Raw genomic sequence first — 12,070 nt, 5'->3', positions numbered from 1 at the left:
TGGTATTTGTCTTTCTCTGTATGGCTTATTTCACTTAGCATAACACTCTCCAGTTCCATCCACGTTGCTACAAAGGGCCATATTTCATTCTTTCTCATTGCCACGTAGTACTCCATTGTGCATATAAACCAAAATTTCTTTATCCATTCATCAGTTGATGGACATTTAGGCTCTTTCCATAATTTGGCTATTGTTGAGAGTGCTGCTATAAACATTGGGGTACAAGTGCCCCTATGCATCAGTACTCCTGTATCCCTTGGGTAGATTCCTAGCAGTGCTACTGCTGGGTCATAGGGTAGGTCTATTTTTAATTTTCTGAGGAACCTCCACACTGTTTTCCAGAGCGGCTGCACCAGTTTGCATTCCCACCAACAGTGCAAGAGGGTTCCTGTTTCTCCACATCCTCTCCAGCATCTATAGTCTCCTGATTTGTTCATTTTGGTCACTCTGACTGGCGTGAGGTGATATCTGAGTGTGGTTTTGGTTTGTATTTCCCTGATGAGGAGCAATGTTGAGCATCTTTTTATGTGCCTGTTGGCCATCCGGATGTCCTCTTTAGAGAAGTGTCTATTCATGTTTTCTGTCCATTTCTTCACTGGATTATTTGTTTTTCCAGTGTGGAGTTTGGTGAGCTCTTCGTAGATTTTGGATACTAGCCCTTTGTCTGATATGTCATTTGCAAATATCTTTTCCCATTCCGTTGGTTGCCTTTTAGTTTTGTTGGTTGTTTCCTTTGCTGTGCAGAAGCTTTTTATCTTCATGAGGTCCCAGTAGTTCATTTTTGCTTTTAATTCCCTTGCCTTTGGGGATGTGTCAAGTAAGAAATTGCTACGGCTGAGGTCAGAGAGGTCTTTTCCTGCTTTCTCCTCTATGGTTTTGATGGTTTCCTGTCTCACATTTAGGTCCTTTTGAGTTTATTTTTGAGTTTATTTTTGTGAATGGTATGAGAAAGTGGTCTAGTTTCAACCTTCTGCATGTTGCTGTTAATTTTTGTTTGTCTGGGAAACTTCTAATCTCTCCTATTTTGAATGACAGCCTTGCTGGATAAAGAATTCTTGGCTGCATATTTTCCCAATTCAGCACATTGAATATATCCTGCCACTCCTTTCTGGCCTGCCAAGTTTCTTTGGATAGGTTTGCTGCAAACGTGATCTGTCTTCCCTTGTAGGTTAAGGACATTTTCCCCTTGCTACTTTCATGATTCTTTCCTTGCCTGAGTATTTTGTGAATTTGACTATGATATGCCTTGTTGATGGTCAGTTTTTGTTGAATCTTATGGGAGTCCTCTGTGCTTCCTGGATTTTGATGTCTGTGTCTTTCCCCAGGTTAGGAAAGTTTTCCACTATGATTTGCTCACATAACCCTTCTACCCCCTTTTCTCTCCCTTCCTCTTCTGGGATCCCTGTGATTCTGATGTTCCTTTTTAATGAGTCTCTGATTTCTCTAATTCTTAAATTGTGCTCTTTTGCCTTAGTCTCCCTCTTTTTTCTGCTGCATTATTCTCCATAAGTTTGTCCTCTATATGCTGAGTCTCTGCTGTGCCTCACCCATCCTTGCCGCTGTGGCATCCCTTTGAGATTGCAGCTCAGTGATAGCATTTTTTATTTCATCCTGACTAGCTTTTACTTCTTTTATCTCCACATAGAAAGATTCTAATCTGTTTTTGACTTCAGCTAGTTTTTTATTATTATGATTCTAAATTCTAATTCAGACATCTTGCTTGTATCTGTGTTAATTAAGTCCCTGGCTGTCGTTTTTTCCTGCTCTTTCTTTTGGGGGTGAATTCCTTGTTTCATGATGTTGAAGGAAGAAAAGGAATTAATAAGTAAAAATAATAAAGCTAAAAAATTAAAAACAACACACACACACACACACAAATCAAATAAATCATGCTAGATCCTAGGTGTGGTTTGGTCTGGTTATTGAAAGGAGCTTGATAGATTAGAGAAAAAAAGGGGAAAAAAGGGAAAACACTTGAAAATTTAAGAAAATGGATACAATGAAATAGAATAAAATGAAATGATGGAATTAAAGTAGAATTTGATAAATTTACACAAAAATAAAAAAGTAGAAAAAATAAAGAAAAATATTTTTAATAAAAATTGAAAACAAAAATAAATTTATTCTCTTTATGTATTTAAGAAAAAGAAAAGAAACAACAACAACAAAGAAAATTGAATAGATGGACCAGCGAACAGGCTGGAATATGATTGAAATTACATTGTTTTCTCCTAGAAGTCAAACTATGAAGGACTTTATGGTCAGTAAACTAAGCAGGTGGAGAAATTTGTGGTGTTCCTGAAGAGCGAGGTTGGCCCAGTTGGGCCGGGCTTAGTGTAATGGTCCTGTTCTCCAGTAGATGGCGCTGCTTAGCTCACTGGGGTGGATTGCTGTGGCATTTGTAGGTGTGTATGCGCATGCGTGGGACGGATGAACATGGCGTCACCCAGGCATCCAGTCTCTCCGATCAGATCTCCGCGCTCTCCCTGACAAACAATCACGCACCCGTCCTTTTTCTCCAGCTTCCATCCACTCCCCGCTTTTACACCGTCTGTGACCAAGCCGTCAGGTTGCTGGGCAGCACCTCCCTCCTGAGTTTTATCTCAGATGCGGCCGTATTGCCCGACACCTCAGTTCGGAGGGATGGCAGCTCTGACCGGCTCAGATCCTCTGTGGGAGGGTCTCGCTGAGCAATGAGCAATGGCCTCTGCGGCCGCCCCAAGGAACGTTCGCGAGACCGTGCTACCGCTGATGTCCAGAGACTGTGGCTGGATGCCAGTCCACCCCAGAAAAAATTCACGTGATCGTGTAGCAGCAGCATTTCAGGGATTACTGAAAATCACAACACACACCTGGCACCAGGCTTCACCCTCCACGACCCTGCTTTGGCACCAGCGAATGTGGTTGTTCTCCGGGGTCTGCTGGCGCTTTTGCCTGTGTGCTTTTGCCTCTACCAGATGTCCTCCCAGCAGGGAAACTGCCTCTGCCATGTGGCCTGAAGACACCTGGACCCCAGTCTGCTCCTGGGGATTTGCCCTTCTCACCAGAGCACCGCCAGGTATGGAGCTGCGGAGTTTCAGACTCTGCGCTCCCTCTGTTGATAAAGTTTTAATGGAATTTAAACCCTCTCCTTTCTCCTTTCTCTATTTTTAGTTCAGTCCCTGCGGCTGTTTCGCTTTTCCACTTTCTCTCTAGCTGCTTTGGGGGGAGGTGCTTTTCTGTATTCCCCCCCCCCCCCCCCCCCCCCCCCCCCCCCCCGTCCTCTCTCCCCGGCAAAAACAGCATCCTTCCCTCTGCGGCTTCTCTCTCCCCCAGTTTACCTCTCCGTGCCGCGTACCTGCTGAGTTCTGTGGTTCAGGTTGTGCAGATTGTTGTGTGAACCCCCACAGTTTTTCAGGTGTGCAAGATGGTTTACTGTTGCTCTGGCTGTATTTCATGGACAGGAGATGCAGAAAAAACCTTCCATGCTGTTCCACCATCTTGGCTCCTCCCCCAGCTCCGTGCCCAAGTTGTGGCCACTTTAGTTACTTTTATAAACATATTTAAACAGCTCTTTTTAAAAAAGAGGTATTTTTCAAACCGTACTACAGGACACTTGTGTTCCAAACTGTTAATGTGTATTTCCTATATTATGTCATATTATATTAGATTGACAGCAGGAATTTTACAATAATTTTATTGCTCTGTTAAGTGTACATTGGATTTTAAGAGAATCCCAACATCTGAAATATTAAATCATGAAAGAAATGTGTATTTTAGAATCAAGACAGTACAGCCAATGGCCCATAGATTAAAAAGAGTCCTGCGGCCCAACAAAGTTGGGAAATACTCCAGGCTCTTTCTGTCGTAGAGATTCAAAATGCACGTTCCTGTGTTATATACTTCTGGAAAGTTCAGTGGTAAACAAATAGGATATTGATTAACTTACAATTTTTACACTTCTTGTCCTTGGAAGCCTTTTAATGTTGAGCTGCTTGTGAGAATAAGTTCTCTGGACTCCATTTTGGGAAATGCTGGGTTAAGGGAAATTTTGTCACTGTTTGCATTGACACAGAGCTTGTCTGCATTGACATAGCCACAAGATTTTGTGATGCTGGGTGAGAGCTTTCCATCATTTTTCCAGCCCATGCCAGTGACTGGGCAGAATGATGCTAGGCCTGATGTCAGAAGTCTGTTATGGTAGCTCACTGCTGGCCATGGCTGTCACCACAGCCATTGGCCAATTGGAGGTGTCCTCTGTCTCTGGGGTCTCTCATGGCTTCAGATATTGGCAGAGAGCATCTGGGCACTATTGGTGATGGGATAATATGAGATCTGTGTACTTATAGGATCTGGGAAGAGTTTTTTATTGTTGACTATCCTGGAGGTTCTGCTCTGTGTTGGATCTTCATAGATATCTGCTTAATATTTTCTTTTGCACTCCAATCTACCTCAGATGTCTTTATGGGCTCTTGCCTGCTTTCCCAGTGTACAAAAAGTTCTCTTTTCTACCTTAGCTGTTTGTGGAAGTGGATGTTGCTTTTCTCAGATTAATATTGCATTGGCTGGTTTTCAGATACTCTTTGAATGATGTTGCTGTAAGCATATTTATTGCTATTTTTTCATACTCTTTATAAAGATCAGTCATTAGCAAGAGAGGCTTGCTCATTAGGCAGAAGGGCTGTGTTGCTCTCCAGATAGATTCATCTCTGTGAAGATTTGGTAACCTTTCATATAATTTAGGGATTTAGGAATCTCAACATTGGAGAAATTGCTTTGAGCAAAGAGCTTCTTGTGAAAAACTGTTGCTTAGATATTTCCTCGTGCCTAATATTAGGAAACAAGGCCCAGTTCCTAAACACTTCTTTGCTATTGTATTCTTGCTTGCATCACTTCCTTGTTTCTTGGGCTGTAGATCAAGGGTCCAACATAGGAATTGCAAGTGTAAAACATGGCAGTCACTTTCCTATTTTCCTGGGGTTGTTAGAATCAGGCTGTAAATACACATAAGAGAGGGTCCTATGGACATGGTGCCAGTTATTAGGTGGGAACCACAGCCCTGTCCCTGAGCACATCCTCAGGACAGCAGCCAGATATATGTGCAGGAGAATATGATGACAATCATGGCAACTGATGTAATATTCAAGTTCAACTCCACGAAGGCAGTGATTGCTATGCTGATATGTATATGGGAGCATGAAGAGTCACTGGGGGTTCAGGACAGACAAAGTGACCGATGGCATTAGAACTGCAGAAAGGTAATGAAAAGGTAAGGTATATAGTTACAAGAGCTCTGTTAAAAATTCCGTGAACACTCTGCAGTGCGTGGGTGGCTGAGTTGGTTAAGCAGCCAACTCTTGATTTCAGTTCAGGTCATGATCTCATGGTCCGTGAGACTGAGCCCAGCATCAGGCTCTGCACTGTCAGAGTCGAGCCTGCTTGGGATTCTTTCTCTCCTTCTTTCTCTGCTAGCCGCCCCCACCTCTCAATCTCACAAAATAAATAAACTTAAAAAAATGCCTTGGGGGTGCCTAGGTGGCTCATTGGGTTAAGCATCCTACTCTTGGTTTTGACTCAGGTAATGATTTTACAGTTTGTGAGTTTGAGCCCCACATCAGGCTCTATGCTGACAGTGCAGAGCCTGTTTGGGATTCTGTCTCTCCCTCTCTCTCTGCTCTTCCAATGCTTGCTCTCTCTCTCTCTCTTTCTCTATCAATCAATCATTTATCTATCTAATTAGTCAAGAGTGCAGTCTCTGGGATTAAATTAAAACCCTGGTTCCACCATTTAGTTATGTGGTTTGAACAGATTGTTCAACTGCTCTGAGTTACATAATGTGAAAATAGGGATTACATGTTTTTCATAATCTGAAATGAGGATTATTTTGTTAAAGCTAATGAGATAATGTATTTTCTATATGTGGACATGTAGAAAGCCTATATTAATTTTAGTTAATAATAAGTCTGATTCTGTCTCCAGGCTTTTAATAAACTGTCTTACATAAAAGAAGAACATCCATGGCTTTTGTCCATGAAATGATGCTGTTGTAATTCCATTCTTCCATGAAATGATTTTCCAAGAGACTTATTCCCAGTGTTTGATTTTCTCCAGGTTCCCTTTTACAATTCTTAGGGCAAAGGTCTCATTTTTCTACCAATGTCTCTGCTTCTCTTTATGCTCACATCTGCCAGAAAATATGAAAGCTCACAAGGATCAAGGAGGTACATTCCTCACCTTCTATTCTTTTATACATCATTGGATTACAGTGCTGGTGTTCACGGAAGTTACCTCAATCTCTGATCATCTGTGATGAAGTTTTGCAGAATAATTTGCCTCAAATATTAAGCTTATGTTCACTTATTAAATGGGCATTTCAACATTAAAATCACCTTTGCAGAATGACATCTGACAAAATGGCTTTGTGTTATAGTGTGTTAAACTTTCTTGAATAAAAATTAAAATTTATGTTTAGAGAGTCCATAATATACTTTAAACTTTTCCTGGGAACAAGGCAGGGAATAGATGAAATGAAGGAATGAATTCTGCAATATGCTTTTAAAGTTATTTTGATCCCTGCCTGTGTCACCTACTAGAAAAGAGAAAAATCGACAAAAAGGTCATTGTAGATTTCTATAGTTTTAGACACAGATATTACATATTTTTACTGAGAGAAAAAAATGCATAGAGGAAGAAAGTGTACTGACCAGCTTTCAGCTAAATATTTGAGGGGCCCTTTGCACATCTAGGGTTTTCTGTCTGTGCAACTCCTTTTCTTCAGTGTCTTGTCCTACAAACCCTGGTTTCCTTGGTCTCTCCAGATTTTCAGCTCCATTCCTTTAGAAAGTCTACTAACCTTTCTGCACTGTGGTCTGGAAACTTTCTTAAGGCAGAAGTCTGGGAAATTTTAGAGCTCATTTGTTTGCTGCTTCTCAAGAATCATTGTCTTTTATCGCCTGATGCAAGTGTCTTGCAAACCATTAGTTTATATATTTTGTTCACTTTTTCATGTTTCAGGTAGGAGGGTAAATCCAATCCCTGTTACTCCATCTTGGGAAGAAGTAGAAGTTCTGGAAGGGGCTTTTAACTGGATGAATAATACAAGCATTTTGGAGTTGTCCAAACTATATCGTATCCAAGCTACCTTGAGGTTTTATTTTATATCACCTGCCATGAAAAGTAGATAGACTTTGTAGTTGGAAAGATCGAGATTTGCATCTTGAATCTAGCATCCAGTAGGTATGTGATCTTGGACAGCAACTGTAATTTCCCTCAACTTCCATTTTATCTTTGATAGAAGGAGATGGAAAAAATTGACTTTAAACCCAGAAATCCAGGAGATTCTACAAAGTACTGTTTTTTTTTTTTACACCAAAATATAAGCAGTAGGTAGGTGGATGCTAAAATAAGTGAGAGTGAATCTATAGTTTATGGTTCCGTGAAACACCCCAAAATAATGGGGTAGATCTATGTGTATTTTTTAGAAAAACTGTTAATAACGTACTGTTAGGTAAGTAAAGCATTTTGCAGAAAAATGTATATAGTATGTGAAGTGTTTTTTAACTAAAAATCTGTGTGTGTTTATGCGTGTGTGTGTGTGTGTGTGTGTGTGTGTGTGTGTGTGTGTGTTTGTGCGCGCGCGTGCTTATGTGAGGAAAACTCCATCTGGAAAAATATATGGCAAACTTAAGAAAGCTGAGGAATAAAAATAACTTTAAGACCAGCTATATTTTAAAAGATCATGGGCACATATTAGTTTCTTTTGCGGTAAGAAAATGAGTAACAAAGAGAAGCCAAATTCAAGAGAGGTAATAGATGCACGTGGCACAGTTCTCACCGTCAACACACAATAGCCAACCAACACCAGGAGCCCAGATGTAGACAGACCTCCTTCACCTGCTGCAGTGAGGAAAACCACGTCGCATCTCAGAGCACCCCGCGTGTTGGATAAGAGGAAACTGGGAAGGACTTTTGAAGGATTTAGACCTGCGCTGGGTGATTCGAAGAAAGATTTAGGAAGTGGACACAAGTTCTGTTTTGAGTGTTACCAGGAATTTGATGATTAGACACTTTAGTAATTTATACCAGAAAGAGAGACATTAAAGTGGTTAGGGAAGGGATGTTCTTGTTCCTGTCACTTTTCAGACATCGTCGCAAGACTGGCCTTTTCTCTGTCTGAATTCATCTCACTCGTGGAGTGGCCTTGTCTTATTATTGCTTATATTCTGTAAAAGTTGTTCAGTTCAGCTGGGGACATCATGGCTAATATGTTAGCTGTCATCTCTCTGACCGTTTCATAATTTCTCAATATGATTGATAATTTCCTCTCTCCATTTGCATTTTTACTTTGCTGAAGATAAGATGACTGTACCCACCCTTGGAGTTAATTATATTGGCACATTGGCTCTAACCCTATAGATTTGATTGTGGTTCCCCCCTGTCAAAATAATGCACAGCTGAACAGGAAAAATTCAATTTGATTTATTTACAGGGGATTTGTCTTTAGATTTCCACCCCCCCCACCTCTCCCCCAGCTAGTGCAGGCTTATGTTTCACCAAGTGATTTCTCCACAAAAAGAGTGTATAGTTGAGGTATGGGAGTAAGTGTCTGTTCCCTCGAGTGTCTGTGCCTCTAGATGCTGAGACAGGATCAAAGAAAACAGTCTTCATTGGTTAGTTTTCTGCTGAAAGAGAGGAGTTGCCCAGAGGGGAAAGATTTCATGTTGCAAACCCTGGGAGACTTTTTGTTTGGTTTTGTTTTGGGAGACTTTTTACTGAGAGAGAGAGAGAGAGAGAGAGAGAGAGAGAGAGAGAGAGAGAGAGAGAAAGAGAGAGGGAGAGAGAGAGAGGGAGTAATGAGGGTATTTTTATAAAGACTGCCACACCTTAGTGCCAGGTACTATGATTTCTATTCTTTAGCTTACCTATTACTAACAAACAAGCAAGCAAAAAAAAATGTCTTGAGATATGTATTGTTATGGGAAACAAGGTTTGAAAGATGAAATAATTTGTAAAGGACAGTACTGGCAAGTGACAGGGTTGGGACATCAACTACATAGTAAACTATTTAAAATCTTGTGCTCTTAAATACTGCTTTCCAGTGGACCATGCAACTAAAGAAACACTCTGCATGTATAGATATTTATAGTTATTGGCCTCTGGCTAATGTTACTGAATCAATACCTCCAGGACTAAGCAATGATTATTTGCACTTTAAAAACTTTTCCTGGTCATTTGAATACTGCTGCCCACAGATTGGTTTTTAAAGACCACTAGTGTAGGCTACATACTCACAGAACTTACAGTTAGAAAGCTGTCAGTATTATTGTATTTTATCACCAGTTATTCATTCAATATTTATAGAATACCTACTGTGTCTAAGGCTCTATACCAGATGTTAAAAGGTCATAGAAAGACAATGGTATAAATGGTAGTGAGAGTCTTATAAGTCAGTAATTTATATAGGAAGTGATAAATAATAAATAAAGTGCTGTAGGTACTCAGTGGAAGAAAGAATTACCCCCAAGGGGTAGAAAGTTGGCAGGAAACAAAGGCTAAGCTGGGAAAACTTCAAGGAGAGACTGACTCTTGAAATGGCAGTATGATTTGGGCATAGAGGTGTGTTTTGTTTCACATGGTATATATACCGATCAACCGTATGGCTTCCCTGCTTTGAAAAGTAAACTGCCATGTTATGAGAGGGGTTATGGAGAGGGTCACATGGAAAAGACTGTGGATAGCCTTTAAGAGCTGGGTGAAACCTCTGGCTGGCGGCCAGTAGGAAGGCAGGAATCTCAGTCTTACAGCTGCAAGGAGATGAGTCCTGCCTATTACATTAGGGGGCTTGGAAACTGGATCCCCAGTTGAGCCTCAGTTCTCAGTCCTGGTTGACACCTTGATTGTAGCATCTCAGAGGATGTACTTAAGCAGTGTCCACATTCCTGACCCATAAAAGCATAAAATAATAATTGTGTTTTAAGCCCTTAAATTTGTAGAAACTTGCTATGTAGCAACAGATACAGATTTTGGAATCATAACAAATACGAATTTATTTCCCTACTGAACAATATTCACTTTCTTGGTCTTATCTTCCTAAACAATGCTGCAATTTAATACCTATTAAATATATGACCTTATAGACTGGAATTTCTATTTCCATAGATCAGTTTACACGTCTGAAATTCTGAATTGAAGATGTTTCTTTGTTTGTTTAAAAAAGATACTGCCGGGGTGCCTGAGTGGCTCAGTTGGTTAAGCGTCCAACTTCAGCTCAGGTCATGATCTCATGGTCTGTGAGTTTGAACCCCGCTGCCCCCCCCACCCCCCAAATCAGGGTCTGTGCCGACAGCTCGGAGCTGGAGCCTGCTTCGGATTCTATGTGTCCCTCTCTCTCTGTCCTCCCCCCACCCGCACTCTCTCTCTCTCTCTCTCTCTCTCTCTCAAAAATAAATTTAAAACATAAAAAAAGATATTGCCAGATACTTTCTAGGGTGAAGTAACACTTCAATTTTCCATTCACAATGAATGAGAGCATGATTGCCCTTGCATCACAGCAATTAGTAAGTGTTATGATTCTTTTTCAGTTTTGCCAGTTACTTTAAACTGGTTATCTCACTGTTAAACTTTAATTTGCAGCTCAGTATTAGAAAGATTGAGCAAATTTTCTTATGTTGCTTGGAAGTTTGGTTTTGATTTCTTAAAAACTGGCACTGTCAGTCTTGTTTACAAGTGTAAAAAATCAGAAATCAATGATCAAACCAGAAGCACTTCTTTGTAACCACTTTTAGGGCTTCCTTCACATCTTGGTTTCTCAGGCTGTAGATGAGGGGGTTTAACATGGGGATCATAATGCCATAAAACACAGAAGCCATTTTTTCTTGCTCTTGAGACTCATTGGTCCCATGGTGCAGATACATGTAAGACAGAGTCCCATAGAAAACAGTGACTGCTGTCAGGTGGGAGGCACACGTGGAGAAGGCTTTTTTCTTTCCTGCAATGGAAGATATCTTCAGGATGGCAGCCAGGATATATATGTAGGAAAAGATGACAACCAGCACAGTGAACATTAGGTTAAACCCCACAAAGACAGTTAGTAGCATGATGTTGAAGTCAATGTTGGAACAAGAGAGAGCTAAAATTGGGGGTTCATCACAGAAAAAGTGGTTAATTTTATTGGATTTGCAAAAGCTCAGTGAAAAAGTAAAACTTGTGTTTACAGAGGCATTTAGAAAACCTATGAAGTATGAGCCAAATAGGAGTTGAATGCAGACTCTCTGGGACATGACTATTGGATAGCGGAGTGGATTGCAGATGGCGACATACCGGTCCACTGCCATTGCAGCCAAGATGTAACAGTCAGTCGTTGCAAAAGCACCATAGACTAGTAATTGCACCATACACCCTATGAATGAGATGGATTGCTCTGTTCGTACAAAGTTTTGCAGCATTTTGGGAGTGATAGCAGAGGTGTAGCAGAGATCAACAAATGCCAAGTGTTGGAGGAAAAAATACATCGGGGTATGAAGGCAAGAATCAATCTTGATGAGTAGGATCATTCCAATATTGCCCACTAGGATGGCCACGTAGATCCCTAGAAATACTATGAAGAGAATATGCCAAGACTTGCGTTGACCAGCAAATCCCAGGAGAATGAACTCACTTATTTCAGTGCCATTGTTTTGTTCCATGGTTAGCAAAGATTAAGTATCAGCTGGAAAGGTGTAAAGAAATAAGAGCAGAGAAAGCTAAGACTTTGTGGTCCTCTAACTAATTTTGGAATTGGCAATGGTATAATATTTGGTTTCACAATGGAGTCAGAGGATATTTTCTATGAGACAATTGACTCACATTTAAAGTCTATACCTTGACATCTGACTTTAGATAATTTAGATCTATGTTTTGGGAGAATTGCCATGGATCGGTTTCTTTGTTATGAGAGTGAAAACTGACTCTTTAATTATACTAAGAATTTAAGCTTTTGTTAAATATATTTCTTAAATCTATTAATTAGGGGACATATGAAAACATACTTTTAAAAATTAAGCTTTCTTTTATGCTGTATACATTTTAATTCATAAATCCCATTTTATGTAAA

The 12,070-nt window shown here is 40.3% G+C and overlaps 1 protein-coding gene across 1 annotated transcript; it reads right to left on the bottom strand.

The window, feature by feature from the left end:
- Positions 1-10,721: 10,721 nt before the first annotated feature.
- LOC125146570 (putative olfactory receptor 5AK3) lies at positions 10,722-11,663 on the bottom strand. The gene has a single exon (XM_047823274.1). The coding sequence runs from the start codon at positions 11,661-11,663 to the stop codon at positions 10,722-10,724; it is 942 nt and encodes a 313-aa protein (XP_047679230.1).
- Between the last annotated feature and the right edge of the window lie 407 nt (positions 11,664-12,070).

Source organism: Prionailurus viverrinus, chromosome D1 (genome assembly GCF_022837055.1).
Source record: "Prionailurus viverrinus isolate Anna chromosome D1, UM_Priviv_1.0, whole genome shotgun sequence".
NCBI lineage: Eukaryota > Metazoa > Chordata > Mammalia > Carnivora > Felidae > Prionailurus > Prionailurus viverrinus.
Note: the sequence above shows the minus strand (reverse complement) of the source record. Positions and strands in the feature narration are given on the sequence as shown.

Coding starts and splice junctions, on each gene's coding strand:
- LOC125146570 (XM_047823274.1), bottom strand. CDS start 11,663: ATGGAACAAAACAATGGCACTGAAATAAGTGAGTTCATTCTCCTGGGA.